The following is an 18,050-nucleotide window of genomic DNA, read 5'->3' on the forward strand; positions in this document are numbered from 1 at the left end:
GCAGCAAAAGAAAAAAAAAAGTCTGTATTGTTATTACAACAGTTTGATTCAAAGATGAACCATTTTTTATTTAATGCTTTCAAACATTAAAAGACCATTTTCCTCAGTTCCATCCAAACTTTTTTATTGATGCCAAGAGCTGTCCAGGCATGAGGATATTTTACTCAACCCGTAGAAGAGACACTTATATCAGAAATAGACTGCAAAATTAGATTTCCCCCTAACAGGTCTATTCAAGCCTCATCCCAGGATTTAGCAGCGCCAAGGTTACTGCAATGACACAGCTGCTCAGATATTCGGCCCAAGCAAGATAATCCTCCTGCCAACAACTTTTCTTTGGTTCCGGCCTGTCTAGGAACCGCACTGGTCTTTGTTTGGCCGGAGCTGAGAGGCACTTGGGAGCTATCGCATGGCCGTATCTCACCGAGTAGATACTGTATTTCACGCCTTGGTCCAAGAATTTTCTCTGGGGAAGTATCGGCCTGATCAGACAGGAACTGATACAAGTCATTAGACTCTAAATAACCTTTGGGTTTGATTCTCCTGAACTTGAGAGCATTCACAATTTAGAGTCATTAAAAGTTCCAATTAAATTTTAAAATTGTTAGCAGTTCATTAGTGTGTCCTTACTTAAAAGTGCTTCTCTTGCTCCTGTATTCTTCCTGGTGATATCTAATGAACTCCTGACAAGGGATGTCTTGTGGCATGTCAGAAGAAAAGCCTCTACTGGAAGGGTTTCATGATACATAATCCCTTAAATCCATTTGCTGAATTGAATAGGTTACTCATCAGAATGGGTTACATTCCACCAGATCATGTACTTTTCACAACAGCCATGAGTAGCGGGGAGACTACAGCAAGCTGGGAAACTTATTGGCATTTACTGAATGACATACATTACACGTTCTCAATTTTTCCAGATAATGCCTTCAGTATTAACAAAGCAGCAGCGAAAAATAATGGTGAAAAACTAATCTTCTGGCCTTTAAATATCTATATAAGATAACACAGAAGTACAGGCAAGAGTATGAGTATTCTGGCTAGCTTTTCTTATTTCTCTCAAGCACAGACACACAGAAGAAGTCCTTGTAAGGTTATGCAATTAAGAAACAGTGTTCTGCTTAGGCCTTCTGGGGTTTAGCTTTCAGATAGCCCACTTCTCAGGCTGAAAGAAGTGGGTTGGTGCATTCAATCTAGTCGAGCAAAAGCAAAGTCAAAAAATATGTATAATCTGTCTCAAATTCATTTTCCCCAGAAGGCTGAAAAAAATTATAAAATAGCGTGAGAGATTGCTTCATTTTTACACTAATCTTGAAAGCCCATTAAGGTATTTAACTTTCATGGATTGTCTGAGGGATCTGGAGTTGCTGTTATCCTTTTGTTTAATTACACTGTAATCTTCATGCAATTACAGTGATGATAACATTCTTCCACAGACATAACAATAAATTAGCCATCTGGGGATAAATGACATTACTTAACGCTTACTTCAGTGAAGTATCAAAGAAATATTAATATGGCTATATAGGACAGTGTTCGAAAGTAAATGACATTATCTGTTTCTAGAATTCAGCATTCCAGTATATTTTACAGGCTTAATAGCGTAGCATATTCTTGAATTTGCTTCATCGTGAAATGGTGGAGAAATATCAGGAAAAGCACAGGGAAAACACTTTATCATAGGTGACAAATATGCAGTTTGTGGGCTATGCTTTATACACCTATGCAATATTTGTCAGCTTCACCAAATAAGTATGTGAGCAACACTATTCCTGATATGTTTTATTTCCCCCATGACACACCTTGCCATTTTTCCATCAAATGTAGAACTGTCTTTTGAGTCCTTTTGTAGTTTAATTCCAGAAACAAGAAGAGATTCATCAGGTTTTTACTGTTACTGCTGAAGAGAAAAAAAGAACCTAAGATGAAAATAAGTGGTATGTCAGGAACAGCGAGATAGAGAACAAGAAACATCCTGAAAATAAAATGCAAGTCAAAATTTTGAAGCTGTTCTCAGCAGCTCTAATCAAAATAATTACAAAAAAATAGCATCCTATTGGGCTTTCAACCAAAGAGAAAACTTGCAGCTCTGACCTTTCCCAATTGAGGTATCAGATATGATCATCAATTGAGGAAAAATATTTTTAAAACATACTTTGAAATGGAAAAAGATGTGACAACTTTACAGACAGGGAGAGAATGTTACTGGTTGATAAAGGTCAAATACCTTTTTACTGGTTAGGGAGGTGGTCTGCTTATTCTCAATTTATTTCTATGATGTTGGTTATAATTGTACTAAGGTAAATTAAATAAAAGAGTAGAATTAAACTGATGTAACAACTATTTCAAGAACATGTTCATACAGTGTCAGTCCAAACAAGTGTCTTCTAACCTAATGAGGAGGTTCATCTGAAGTACTAATGTTTTATCACCCTGGAGAAGAGTAGCTGCACAAAAGGGCTGAATCTTTGCCTACCACTTAGAACAATTATATTTATTAAAAAGGAGGACATGTGCAGGAAGAGGTGTTAATGTGTGTGGAAGAGTCTTTAATAGGAGGAGTCCAGTTTCTATAGTCTCATTTACATGTGGCACAAAACATAATTTATTCTCGCGTTTGAACAGAGCAGAGGTTTTTGCAAATGAGTTGTTTTGTGTGCTGCGATTGAAATGAGTTTTCCTGAATGGCTAATGAATAAAAGGATGTTAGGATTTTATTAGGTGCTAATTTTTAATAAGGCTTTGTTTACAAAAATCTTTCAGAAGTGAATGACTGCATGAGAACCACTTGCTTAAAAGGTGGTGTTTTCCGGTTGTAGAATAATTTGGAGTTTCCTGCCACTTTGAAAACACAAATGCATACCTTCTTGAGTTATGCTGGTGTTCTTTTTCTTACATTGATCTCAGCTGATGGTTATATGTGCCTAAGTAACAACACTCCTAAAATTCTCTAGCCTTCCTACTGGGGAAATCTTGGTTGGGTGTGCTGAAGACAGATAAAACCATAGCTTTCCCAAATGACAGCTGTCTTCTCCACCATCTCACTACAGAAAAAATGCATTAAGGAATATGTGTTCACATAATTAAAGACTTTAATGGTTTGATTTTTGGTTTGGGGGTTTCTTTCTGGAGGGTACATATTAGTGTGTGGCTGGCAAATAGAAGGCATCTTAGATGGGACATCTGTGGGCTGGAGCCATTGAGCTGGGCTCACAGGTAGGTCTGGATCAAGGTATTGGAGTGATTTGATCAAGGGAGCGTGTGAGACAGAGCCCACGCGGCACGGGGTGGCCCTCAGGGCAGAGGCTGCAGTTCCCTTCCTGCCTTTGGCAAAGCTGTTGCTATACTCCAGTAATCTTTGCAGAGGGTGCAGACATGTTCCACTAGCTCTTATTTCACTACCTAAATCTGGGTTTCCTAGCTACAAATGACAACAAAGTATACTCTGATTTACCTATTTAATTTATTTGCAGCTTTCTATTTACAAATGGGAATATCCAGAAATTGATGAAATGGTCTTTAAGGCTAATCTCATGCAGATAGGCTGAGATGTTGCTAGGTAGAATTAAATATAATAATATTTGTTTCAGAATATGCTAAATCTGAGAATTATTTTAATTTTTGAGATTACTATTAGAACCTCAGGCTTACAGGATGTTTATATAAACTCTCGTGTCCTACTTCTCGGTCTCTATCTCTGGTTATTTTTCCTACTGCCCTGGCAAATAGTAATTTAACAAGAGAAATGAAGGCACCGTTTTGCATTACCAATGATCACAGTCAGCAAATGGGAGAACTCAGAGGAAGAATTTTTGACCCACTTTCCAAATTTTTTTCTTTGGCAAGACAGTATCTCTGGCAGCTGGAGACATCGAGATGGCATATGAATCAATTTTAGAGTGTGAGGGTTTTTTTACCCCCCATTAAGTTGTGAGCAGCTTATCTTTGTCTTGGTCAGTGATGCCCAACTCTGCTTGACAGAAACCAGGTGTTAAACACTTTGTGGCTCCACAGCTGGTTATGGTGGGTTTTCCAAACAAGCCCAAGGTAATTCTCTTATAATTTCTCTCCTACCATCTTCTTCATTAGGGATGGGGAATTAGACCCTCAGATGAGGTAGATAACATATGCCATTTTATACCAGTGTTTCAAAAGTACATAATTGCTAGGTCAGGGGTAAAGTTGTGAGAACTGTAGTAAATCTGAATCTGCAGAGTACTGTACTTGTGCTGACTCTGGTTTCCATCAAAAATGGGCAGTGCACTGGGTCTAAGATGGTAAAGATGGAGTAGAAGCACTGCTACCCATTGAAGTAGCCTTGGGGTCATATGAGATACCACCAAATGCCTCAAGGCAGATCCTTTCAGGAGGCTTTGATTCTGCTGAGACCAAAAGAGCGGCAGCCAGAGAGCCGGGAAGCTCCTGCCAGTTCCTCTGCAGTTTTCTCTCTTGGCTGCACAAACAGTTTTCAGAAGTTTTGTTTTGGAGGAAAATGAGCAGCAGAAGTCACATACTATCACCCTGACAAAGTAAGAAAATGGAAAGGGAGCAGTGAAAGAAATGATTCCTCTATCCAACAAGACATTTTGCTGTGTGTGTGAGTGTGTTGTGACATCTTTACAAAGCTTGTTGCATATGTGAATATACACGCTGAAATCAAGGCTTTCCCTTGGGTGACCTGGGGTGGAACCTACCTTCTAAGGGAAACCGCTTTCCTCTGGTTCTGTTTTTCGGAAGCTGCTCTGCTATTTCCCTTCTAGTTTATACGCTGGGAGGGCGCTCGAGTAAACCCGCGCTGAGCTGTGCACTCAAATGGCAGCTCTGCCTTTGCCCAGTGACAGTCTCACGCAAAACCTGTCACTGTTCAGCCACTGCTGGCAGGCAGTTCCTTCTCCAGCTGAGTAACCACAGCTTGTTGTATTACTAAGGGTTTTAACATAGGGTTTTACTTAACATTAGCTGCCTGATAAGAAAATGAAGTGTTTTTTTTCCAAAGCAGTCTTATTTCTTTCTACATTTAATATTTCATATGAGATGGTTAGATTTGTTCTCTGTTTTGAGATCCAAGTTCTTTTACCACTCCATTTGCTTGGGTTTTTTAAATGCATACTTTTTGATTTCGTCTTAAATTCCAAGTATCATCTTTTCACTTCTCTGATCGGAATTAGGTAAGCTGTCTCAAGAAAAATGTACATCATGTGTCTTTTTCTTCCCTATGAGTCAACATCTTCAGGCACATTTTATGGCAGAAAAAGCCTTCACTGGGGACTCCCTGACACACTTTGGATAGCGTCAACTGATGTGGAAAGGGAGCAGTTAGTTACCTTTAAAACGCATCAGGCTTTGTAGATCATTAAAGCAATATTGATTTCTGTCCCTGAAACATGAATGCTGCTGTACAAAAGGTACATGAGCCAACTTGTACCACAATGGTAAAAATACCTGACAAGTACAGTTGGTATATGGAGCTTTGGTGGAACTTCCCTGCCATTGAGTCAAGCTCTCAAATTCTTCAGAACAATGAGAAGGGAAAGATAATTGCAGGGTTTTTTGAGGCGTGTGTCAAACTGCTTATTGGCAGCTGCACAAAGTGGTTTTGAGCAGTCCTATTCTGTCAAATGCGTTCTTTGGTATTTCAGATTGAAAGAAGTATTGTTTCAGGTGTTTATTTCCAATACGGATCATTTTGGAGAATAAGCAAAATTTTATACACTTTTTATGAAAGCAATGTTATGGCTATTTGAAGGAGTAATTACATCAACTTATTTCATTGCTGTTATTTAGCCCCATTAACTCTTTTCTTTTTCAGCTGACAGTGATTTTTCTCTAGATCATTTTCTTTTTCCCAGAACATTTTTCTCTTTTTACAAGACAAAAGGTATTATACAGTGGGAGTGACCTGACCTGGGCAAGAGCTAGCAATTGCTGAGTACATTAAGTGCTGTGTTTCAGCTGCAACTTTACATCTGTCTTCTACTAGAAAATCCATAATCTAAAAATAAAAAAAAACAACTCTTAACAAGATACTAGAAATTGCAGTCAATTGGATAAATAATGTTATTGTTGCATATTAGGTAAAATAGTTGATATATAAAATAAAATGTGAAAGAGGTATATTGTATAAAACAAGTAAAATATTAGATTAAGTCTTGTGTTAGGGGTCTGTGGCGAGGTTTTGGCAGTGGGATGGCTGCCTCTGTAGGAGGTGAGGGGCTGCCCTGTGTCAGACAGAGATGGATCCACCCAGCTCCAGTTGACCCACTGCAGGAGACAGCTGAGCCCCTCAGTCAAGCCGGTGGCACATCTGGGAAAACATTTTTAAGAAAGGGTAAAAAATGTTGCACAGCAGCGTCAAGAGCAAGGGAAAAAGCGTGAGAAACAAATTGTGAACACTAAGGTGAGAGAAGGAAGGGGGAGGTGGTCATCCAGGCACCAAAGCATCTGTGGAGAAGACCAGGCTGGAGCAGGTATTTCTTTGCAGCCTGTGGAAGAGCCCATGCTGAAGCAGATATCCACACTGCAGCCTGTGGAGATCCCCACACTGGAAATGTGGAAATGTCCTGAAGGAATCGTGGGCCTTGGAGGAACCATGATGGAGCGGGTTTATTCTGAAGGACTGAAGCCCGTGGGAAGGAACTACACTGGAGCAGAGAAAAATGTGAGGGGGAAGGAGCAGCTGAGATGAAGTGTTATGAGCTGACTGCAATCCACATTCCCCACCCCCCTGCACTGCTTAGTGGGGAGGAGGAGGTAGAAGGGTTGGGAATGAAGGAGTGACTTTGAGCCTGGGAAAATGGGAGGGGCAGGGGAAAGGTGTTGTTTTAATTTGCCTTTGTTTCTCACTATCCAAACCTATTTTATCTGGCAATGAATTAAATTAATTTTCCCCAAGTCAATTCTGGTTTGCCCATGACAGTATTGGCAAGTGTTCTCCCTGTCTATATCTGAAACCACAAGCTTTTTTATCTTATTTTGTCCCCCTGTCCTACTGAGGAAGGAGAGTGAGAGAGCAGCTGGGTGGGTGTCTGGCAGCTTGCAAAGGTGAACCCACCACACAGGTAAAGACTGAACTGCCATAACAGCTTTGAAGAAGTACTGAGCATCTGAAACATATTCTCAAAATGGAGCCTACTCATCACAAGCACGCAGAAGTATAATTCATGTATACCCTGTATTCAGTATGATGCTTTTAAAATATGACCAGTTGTTTCAGATATTTAAAAATAAATCACACATGAAATTACAATCTAGACTGGGTTTTTTGTTCTAATTCGGCTAAATGCTAAAGTGCAAAACCAGTTTATCATAATGTCACATATATAAAACCAGGCTCAGGTTTCTGTAAATTATTCATGCAGGGTCTTTAGAAGGGAGAAGATAGTTATCAACCTAGGTGTTTCATTTTTATGTTGCCTGCATATCTCATAACCTATCATATCTTTATACATGCGCAATAGCAACTTCAAAGGGCTCATTGCTTGTGCTGCTTTGAACCCATATTCCATTCTTCTGCACACTTGGCAAACATTGTCAAAAAACTTTCTAAGTGGTACTGATTTTGTGCACAGCTAGGTGTAGAAAAAAGAAACCACAGACATAATATGTGCAGATTGTTGTAATCTTGTATGTTAAATCTTATATGTAAACCTAATATGTTAAAATGCAACGGATATGAAACATATTTTGGAAAGGATAAATTCAGACGTAAAATGGATTTTAAATCAAGGTCCTGCATCAAGTGGAATTGTGCTTCCATATTTACGTGGTTATACATGCAGTTTTCCCCTCTGTTGTGTGAGCGTGCATTTGTACACTGTGAGGACTAGAAGTATACCCTCCTTGATTTACAAGTGGTTTTAGTATTAGTTCATCCCTTGTTTTAGTTAGATTTATATATATGTATAAAACTTACAAAATGCTGAGCACTCTTTCCTATTTGCCTTCATTCCGGTATTTAGGAGCATATTATGCTTCTAGGTATAGTACTTGTTGAGAGTTTTGGAAAAGAGCTCTACCAACCCCTCCAACAAAGGAGATTAAATGGTTCAGGAAATTGCAGGTCTGAAAAATTCTTCCTTGACTAAATGAATCAACCATGGGCATTTACCACTGTCAGAAAATTAGGTCACAGATAGTATAAGCCAATTTTCTGCGGAAGTCCATTCTGGAATAAGTTAATTTTACATTTGCTGCTTCCTTTAAGTTGTAGTGGCAGTGATAAAATGTCCATGCTCAACAGTGGCTTCAGCCTTTGAATCTCTGGGATGATTTGAAATGACTTTGTGTTTCTTTTCAAGTTGTTCCAACGCATGACTGGAGTTCTCATTAGAATGATCTTCATGCAAGGCCTGCCTGCTTCCCAGCTATCATCCACCTCCTGCTTTCCATTTGTGTCTAAAGTAAAGCTGCATCCGGCAAACAGTTGGAAATACGCTCTGTGGTTACTAATTACCTGGGCTGATTTACTTAGTTATGTGCTCCAGCACAATTAAGTCTTTTCTTTTCCTATTGTATTTCCCTCATTATTAATTATAATGGTGACATTTATACTGTAAATGGGATGAAAGCATGAAAGGGAAACTGTGTGTAAAGATAGGACCATTGTGCAAGGGATGAATAAGTACTGAAGTATTAAGGCTAATTGTAATACATGAATATGGATTCAGAGGTTTTATTTATATTGTCTTCAAAATATTTTTGAGGAACGGTTTCAAGGTTATAGACCTACCCAAGATTGTGTTAAAATATGTGTGCACATGACCATAGGGATAATAAGTAGCACAAATATTCTGTGAAATTATATGTATTTAAAATGTCTAAATAAGCATGAGGGAATAATTGTCAAGGGAATGACATTTTAGAAGCAGACAGCAATAAACAGGAAATAATGAAAATGCATTTCAGGGACTATACTCTGGCAGGACTGTCAGCTATCCTAAAATGATGAGTAATAAAGTAAAATTACAGCCACAATTGTGTATTCTGAAAGTTCAGGTTTATACGTGACTTGTAGATATGTGTGGGCAGATTTATTTTTTTAATTGGTGTTTCTCTCTCCCTATCAATTAGCAAAAGAGAGAAGTGGTATTTAGATATTTAACTGAAAGAATCCCCCCTCCCCCTCCCCCCCAAAAAAGACACTTCTAGTTTAGTCCTAATTAATTTAGTAGTTAGGAGGTGTCCAGATATTAAAATACTGTATCATTTGAATAGATAGGTGTGTACTAAATGAAGCAAGGCAGGTAGGTTCCTAGCTCACCCCTTTGTCACAATGCCAGATGTTTCCAACTGAATATTTTGTTGTATTTTCTCCACATCTGGCTTTTTCTTAGGTCTCCTATCACCTCCACTTGAATTGTCTTTATGGTACTTGACCTTAATTGCTAGCAGCCATGCAGGGAAACGATTCCAAAGAACCCCCTTTTTTGTTTGTTTGTTTATAGCATCTTATGACTTCTAGAACTAGTTCCGTGAACAGTTAGCAAGCGTTTACCACCATGTTTAAGGAGAGGACAGAAGTAAAAGGATGCCTAAAGCAGTGCAGAAACTTGGTATTTTTTTTCATGGTCTCAGAGATTTCCTTTTAACAAATGTGTCTCATCTCACTGTGGTTAGGATGGACATACTATTGTTAAGAAAGTGGGGGTGCACACTAACAGCTTTTTAATATCGTATATTAACTGAATTTGGCTGGAAAATGGTATTTCTACCTTGAGGGTAATTCTAGTTGTTCAGGTTTGTGTTTAGTTCTGGAATTTCACAATCATATTTTGGGGATAGATTTATATGCTCCTTCATCATGTGTTGTAATGTGATGATACTAAATGTGAGTAGAAAGGACCTCTTGGGCTTGACAGTAAAAGGTGTCATGGAGGAAGAGAGACTCTCAATATGACTGAAGAGGGAAAAGAAAACACAAACCACCATAAATACTGTTGCACTGGATACTGTCATTTGCCGATAAAGACTTGAATTTCTGTGAGACATCTTCCAAATATAATTATTTCTGTTAGAAAATTTTCAGCCAGCTCGAATATTCTTGTTGTTATTGGGGTGTTTGCTGTTGGGATATACTTCATTAAACCAATATAAGGAGAAATAGCAAAAACATCAGCAAAAGAGGAAAGGTAATATGAAAACCTTAGTTCTGAAGATTTACCTGTAGCTCCAATTAACTTAAAGTTTGTCATTTTTGACCAGCAAGGCAAAAGCTAAAATAAAACTTAAGAAAAGACTCTCTAGGGCAATGGGGAGGACTACTTATTTTAAGGACTACTTAAAATAGTCAGGCTTTAGGTTGGGGCATCTGAAGAAGTTAGTCTCATTAGGCAGTTGGACATGGCAAATCTAAACAGTGCAGGTATATTTGTAGACCATTTATTGTTTAAGATGGGAGAGGTTTCCTACCATTAAAATACACAAAGTTTTGCTTTGAAGAAAACTGCAGTATTACTATATTCACTATAGATGTCTGTTCTTGCTTGAAAGAAGAACTCCAGTTCTAAACCAATAAGAGGTTTTGGGTGAGCACTTCCGATGGAAGAAGACCACTGTTGATCTGAGGAGTACTGTGGTGGATTCAGGGATGAATACGATAAACTAGTGAGACCTGACATTGCAGAGAGCGTAGCAGAAATGCTGCGTGGCTTATAATCATGAAAAAATCCTATCAGTTCCACTCTTCATCTGACTTTTTTTTTTTTTTTTTCAAAGCTTGTCACCTCTTTTGTCTGAAATAGTCTCTTAGTCTGTGTCTCTAGAAACATGAGAAAGGGTTAGACTAACTTTTGAAGAAGTAGCACTTTGCAAGAGCAAAAAAAAATGCAGATTTTTGGAAGAGATAGAAAGCACTACGGAATATGCATGGTGGTAAACGGCTGATTTTGATAATGCCACATATCTGCAGTTTGTCCCTAACTGGAGTTATTCTTCCTGGAGTTTGCTCTGTTTTTATTTCTGTGTGAAAACTTGCTTCTTGAAATAATTGTTCCATTGTTCTTCTTGAATCTTGTTCTTCTGGCAGCCGTCACAGACATTTTCCTGAAATTTTAGCTTTTACTTAACTCACTCTGAAACTGATGGTGGGATTAATTTCTCTCAGATGACCCTTTAATGCTCTGGCAATGCCTACTTCAACCTGCCATTCTATTAAATCTTTTCAGAAGTTACTGAAATGGTCTCAATATTTTTTTTTTTATTGTAGGTTTCATATATACTGGAGAAGTTGTGCATCGAATGCTAACAGCTACACAATATATTGCACCCTTAATGGCAAATTTTGACCCCAGTGTGTCAAGAAATTCAACAGTCAGATACTTTGATAATGGTATGTAGTAGTCCTTCATAAATGAATGTGTCTGTGTCCCTTGGCTCTTTATATTTTACTAATAACTATTTTTGAAGGCAAAATAGAAGATTTTTTAATTTTTTGGTGTTTTTTTTTTCTTTTTCACTCACAGGCTGTATAAAGCATGTGGCTAGACATCCATAAACAGTTCTTAATTTAGAACACGGTTAAAGAGTCATGAATGCATTTTCCTAATTGGACAGATATCTTCTGAATGTTAAAGTACATAAACTCAAACTAGCAATGTAGTTTATCAGTTTTAAAAGGAAAAATCTGTCTTGTATAAAAGTGCAAGTTACTGTTACTTCAAAATATATATAGTAAACACTGTCCACCCACTAGCTAAAAGGAAAATAGCATTCGTGGAATGCAATAGCAAGAATACACAGAAGCAGGGCAGGTATAAGGTTAATAAACCTGTCAATGACTAAGTGTGCATGGAGTCCCAGGATTGGAATCCAATACGCTCATCTACACCACGAGCCCTCAACAGTCCCTTGTACAAAAGATTGAAAGGGTAAAAGGCAAACTGCGTTTTCATACTTGAAGCTCTGTGAGCTATTTCAAGGGCCTTAAATGTGTGGATATTTGTCTCATGAAGTAAGTTATAATCAATATTTTGAAAACATGACCTGTGTGATTAAGAGGCAGCTGGTGCCTTACCTCGGGCCTTTAGTGATGAAATACAATGTCAATTCTGAATTTAAAACTTAAAGCGTTTAGTATCATGACTTAATATCATGAGATCTATGGTTGTTTTAAATATTCCTGGAGAAGCCTGTGCCATTCTATGTATGTTTATTCATAGTGAATTTAAGCACAAATTAGGAACATGTCCAAAAATATGTCACCTTTCCAACCAGGCGTCTTAATTTTTATTCTTTAAACCAGGGATTGAAATAACCTTTGCATCTAGTCATAACCTTTCCTTTCAATCTAGTCATTGCTTGCAGCATTTATTTGTTAAAATTCCAATAAAATAGACTTATGTGAAAAAAGCCTACTCCTTGCATAGAGAATTTTCAAACAGAAAAAAATATTTTTTTCAGTTCATAAATTATTTGACATTATGGCCTGAGACTTGTCATCTTTACTGAAATAATCTGAGGTTTCTGGGGAAGACATTGCAATTTTTCTCATTGTATTCCTGACTTCCAGTCTTAATACCAGGTGTATCAGGAGCAGGCTGTATCACATGGCTTTCACGACAAGGTTGAATACTTCTTTGAGATTTTTTTATCTTTTATTTTTATTTTGATGTATAAGGCATGATGATCTTTTGGACCTCGTGTGCTTAGGACAAAGAATTTACTATCTTACCCAAATAAAAAGAAACGGAGCAAATTGTATCTTTAGCTCCTCGTTTTTTATTCATCTGTGTTTTATCCCTGCGAGTAAGTGTGCCGCTTTAGAGCGGCAACTGTAGCGAGCCAGGGCAGAGTGTGGTGACCCATCCAAGTCTCAGTCATGGAGCCAACTGCAAGGAACTTAAGTACACACAAATCTACATAAAGGCCCTGGGAACGAGACGACTATTTTGGAGGCAGCTGACTTCCACTTTAGGTTGGGGTTCTGAGATGCACACAGATCTGAGGTACTCAAAGACTGGCTATAAGAAGTTCTTACTATTTTTGCTCCAATAATTTTAAAAGTCTCTTTAAATTCTTTATTTAATACAATCAAATAAATATTCGGAAAGCAGTTAATGAATGTGGTCACAGAAGGAAAAATACACTGTGTGCACAATTAATGAGCATGTACTATATTTATGAAAGACAAATGGGACAATAACATGGTGGACTTAATGCAGTATACACCAAAAATGTGCATGTTCATAATTTCATGACATCCCCTGACAAGATATGTTAATGAAAGTTACAGCACAGAAGATCTGTGACAAAAGATGTTTTAAGGATATATCAAACATGGGTTGAGCTGGGTGCGTACTGACCCACCTTGAACACTCTGAGAAGAATGAAATTAAAGTGTTGTGAATCAAAGCACATAAGTCCCATTAGTGCCAAAGAGACAAATATGTCGAGGAAGGCATATAAAGACGAAAAAGTCATTTTCAGTAAACACAGTTTTGGTGATAAGTGTCTTTCAGCCAAGCTGCTTGAATATGTCTATAACCCTCAACATCTGTAAAACGTGCTCACAAGGTATGCAAGTTGCTCGGGGTACATTTTTACTGCGATAAGTGGATATTCAGCCACAGAACTCCTATGAATATTAACGAGCCTCTTGCAACTAAATCTCTGCACACCAGACTCAATATTTACCCTGTCTATGAATTCTTAGTGGTTTTAATTTAAACTGCATTTATTTATTGCCAACACCTAATATTTTTCGACTTGCAGAACCTCAGCAAGGGCTTGCACCATGCAGAAAAAAAATTAATGCCATTTATATTAATGCATAGTTAATGGAAGTATCTGGATTCCTCAAATAATAACTTTTACTAAACGGGCAATACTATTAGCGCCTCATATTTCAAAGTCATCAGCGTGTATATATAGAGTAAAAAAAGCCACTGCAGAGTGGTGGTTGTGGCAGCACACCTAAACTCTGAGTGTTGGATCCTACCTTTAGCGATGGTTGATCCTTTTGCAATTCCAAACAAGTTACTTGACCACTCTTGCTTTAGCAGACTTTTGTGCAAGTACTTGTAGTTATTTGTGGTGCTGTGGTGTCTACCTTTAAGAGGACTTCAGTTGCAACTTGTGTTTGTGATATTTTAAGCATTTCGAGATGTTGGGTGGAAAGTTGCTAAAGAGACGAATCACTGTTTTTGTTTCCAGTAACTGCAGTTAAGCACTTTTCCTACAGTCAGTTAATATTTTTCTCACATTTTTTCCTTCCCTTTGCCTCTCTACCCCCACTCTGGGGTTCACAGGCACAGCACTAGTTGTCCAGTGGGACCATGTACATCTGCAGGATAATTACAACCTGGGCAGTTTCACTTTTCAGGCCACCCTTCTCAATGATGGGCGTATCATTTTCGGCTACAAAGAAGTAAGTTGGGTCTGAAAATTGTCATTTAAGTAGACAAACTACTTTATACCTGCCAGAAATTTCGCTACATTTTTGGGGGGAGGATATTTGAAAGTTCAGCTATATAAAATCATTTCATTAGATGGCTTCTAAGATTGCTATTTTGCTGAAAATGACATTTTATTGTAAAAGTGATGTTCATGTGATGGACTTGAAAACCATCAACATGGCTGAAACGTGCTACTCCTGGATTTCAACTGGACTTTTTTGGGTTGTTGTAAGTGTTGAGTGTTTAGTAAATTCTTGATTGTTTAGTAAATTCCTCTTGGGTTTTGAAAGGTAGGGTCTAATTTGCTCCAGTAGTTCACCTGATTTGAGCCTGTTTGAAAATACTCTAGAATCAGTGGTTAGTATTGAAAGGTCACATTTTTCCTGCAGCTGTCATTTGTTGGCAACTGACGTATTTCAAAGTTCATATATTTCAAATCAGAAATAACTGGTTTGTATCTCTAGCTCTGTGAGGTTATCTATTTGGTGATAACATGGGTTAGATTAAGCCCATTTGGTTTGCCTTCATAGCACCAATATGTCGTTGTCTCGGTTGGGCTCTTCTGCATTCTACAAGCATTTCAGAATTTCAGTTGTTACTTTAGGTGATTTTCTTTTCTTGCTAGAATTGTTAGAGTCTTGGAGGCTATAGCCTACAGGCTATACCTGCAGTTGAATTTCATGCAAATGAGACTCAGAAAATAAGCTCAAATCTCTAGGGACAAAGAACAATTTCTTCCTTTTTTTTTTTGGTTATTTTAATCTCAGTTTGGCATGCAAAGCGTGACTTTCTCTTCAAGATGTAAGTCTCTCTGTTATCACCCTTATATTAAAAAGAAGTAATCAGTGATATGACTGATTGCCCAAACTTGGAGAAACCTGTGTTCTCTTCCCTCTCTGCTGTAAACTAGTTGTGAGCCTTCAGGCTTATTTTTCATGCCGTGTTGAAGCCATGTACCTGAATGAAGCAGAAATAATAGTACTGCTCTCCCCTTCATTAGAAAGCTAGTGAGCATCTGGGTTATTCTACTAGCCGCAGTCATATCTTCACCTAAAATAGATGTCTTTGCACCTTGCAAACAGAATACTTTTACTGGATTAGTTTTGTAGACACAAGAAACTTCTGGTATGCCCATGTCCCTGGCTTTCTTTATCTTATAAAAGACGTGATGATGCAAGGTCTGCTTTGGCTCTGTTTCTGAACGTTACGTACAGATTAGTAGTCTTAATCTATGAAAATGCAGTTTATTTGCATTTTGACTCCAGTTTCATGAAAGCTTTGCTCTGCTTAGCACAATGGAGCCTGTGCTTGATCAAAGGAGCGTGCTCCAAAGCTTTGTTTATCTCCTGTTTTTGAAACCTTTTTAAAGAAAAAACCAATCTTTTCAAAGAGCGCAGAAAAGTTCCTCCCTTCAAGACCCAGAGAAATGGGGAGGGACACTTCTTCAATTTGTAATTTTAAGATAAACTTGACAAGAACTATATATGCATTCTGATACTAAAATGGTGATGTTTTCGGGAGACTACTATTCTTGGTTATGAGTCTGTTACTGTCCAGCCCTGGGATGAATCTAATATGGGTGACAGAAGCTGTTGCTCTAAATTGCTCTTGCATTCATTTTGTATAAATGTAAATGATGATGCAGAGTGCCTGGCAGTGGAAAACTTTATTCATTTAGGAAGACAGGAGGAAATAGGCCACCTCATTAAGCACATGTGGATCCCTAGAATTGGGTGCAAGTATGTCATGTAATCTGTGGATAAACAATTTCTGTGCTGCAATGGCGTAGGCTACTTGCTCTCACTGCACTACTGTAAGCTTCCTGCAGAGCCACAGTGCTCTTCTGGGGAGGAGTTATTAATGTTTTTTTCATTAATCCTGAGACAGAAACAACTGGAATTTGCAAATGGGATAATTTGCATTTTTGCCACTGCTGAATCTTTGAAATGCCCTGTCTTGAGTTTTTGTTGTCCTGAATGATATTACCAAACATTATTTTAGAACTATGGCACACAGTTAAGGAAAGAGACTTTTAAAAGTGGTAATAGTAACATACTAGTAATCTGTAAATCTTTTGACAAAAGATTTTGTAAAATTTTAGAATGTTACAACTCGTGTATTCCATTGGGAATTACGTGAGGAATGGATTTGGGGCCTGAGATTTACAGAAGTCTACACTATTTATTTGCAGCTTTCACTCCATTATAACTACCTCAGCTATTCACCTAAATGAAGACAATTGAATAAAATTTCAAATCACTGATCAGATGCAAGTTGTCTGAAAAGAAAAATTAGATTCTTGTAAATGTGCACTTGACTCAAGTGCTTATAAATCTGGTTAGGAATTGATTTACTTTCCAGTACTGTATCCATTGGTTTCTGAGGAAGTCCTTCCTTCTGGAACCATTTCTCTTGTTTGTGAGTCATGTCAGGAGCCCCATTAACTCCAGTAAGATTACGTGGGTGAGTGCTCACTAGCACGAGTAAAAGTTGCACGAGAAGATTTCTACCCTCTTCTTGGTGCCATTTCATTTCAGTATCATAGTTCATCAAACATGACAGTGATGTGTGGCAAATCTGTGAGGTCTTCATTGCACTGTCATTGAAAGTCTCCAAGCTGAAACACCATGTAAGAAATGCAGTAGACAGGCTGCCAGCAACTTTATAAAGCATCCCATAGGGGTTCTGTACTAGCGAAACCAGGCGTTTATCTTGAAGAATCGACTTTTAAAATAACTGTGATTATACATTTAAGGGAGCTGCAAACAGGGACTTTTATGTCTAAAGGACTTCAGGTAAATTTTACCTTTTATTTCTTATTTCTTCAAACCATTTGAGATGTCCTTTTTCATACCCTTCTTGCTCCCACATCAGGTCTGCTACCTCATAAACCTGGTGTTGAGCACCAAGGCAAGGTACTGGCTGCAGTTTGCCAAGTATCAAAGAAGCCATTCTGCCCAGTCTTCTGTGTTCTGTTGTTCGCTCAATAGGAAGCAGTCTGAAATGCACAATTGTTATCCAAAATCCAGAATAGATTCTGAAAAAATATAAATTTAGAATAGGAGCTGAGCCACCAGGATCGTGAAATCTGGAGACATCAGAATATCTTTCCGAAGAGTTAATGGGTAGGAGAAGGAGAGGTACAGTCGGGCTTTCAAAATGTAAAAACAATTTGAAATACAGCAAGGTCCTATAGTAAGTCAAATATTTATTTCTTTACGAATTTACTTTGTTTACAGTGCATACACCTTCCATTTTAAATAGAGCTTTGCTTACACCAACCGTTAGTGTTCTGGTAAATGGTCAATATGTCAGGAAACATCAGCTGGCACGAAAATTTTACTGGTGCACCTCTTCTACGTATGAAATACCTTACAATGCAAACTAGCCAATGGAACATAGAAAATTTTCTGCAAAGGCATACTTTTTTACGTATTAGTAGTGAATACTCATTTCTTAGGTTCTAAATTTCACAGAAGTTCAACTCTCAAGAACTTTACTTGTTTTTGAACAAAATAATTATTCTATATAGTCTTTTCCCATTAGTGCTTATAGCTAATGTTCCTTAGTGTAGCATTTGTTTTCTTTTTCTGTCCATGATTAATTCAGGACAAATTAGGCAAAGGTACCAAAGGCTTTGTTAATGGTTTAGGATATTTT

General features: G+C 37.9%; 1 protein-coding gene across 1 annotated transcript in view; it reads left to right on the forward strand.

Moving 5' to 3' along the window:
• The window catches only part of PLXDC2 (plexin domain containing 2), a 282,172-nt gene that overhangs the window by 191,354 nt on the left and 72,768 nt on the right, over positions 1-18,050 (forward strand). Inside the window, exons 5-6 of the mRNA XM_054189766.1 lie at positions 11,204-11,326; positions 14,244-14,362. Coding sequence (XP_054045741.1) covers positions 11,204-11,326; positions 14,244-14,362 — 242 coding nt within the window. The remainder of the gene's footprint in view (positions 1-11,203; positions 11,327-14,243; positions 14,363-18,050) is intronic.

Source organism: Rissa tridactyla, chromosome 2 (genome assembly GCF_028500815.1).
Source record: "Rissa tridactyla isolate bRisTri1 chromosome 2, bRisTri1.patW.cur.20221130, whole genome shotgun sequence".
NCBI classification, from domain to species: domain Eukaryota; kingdom Metazoa; phylum Chordata; class Aves; order Charadriiformes; family Laridae; genus Rissa; species Rissa tridactyla.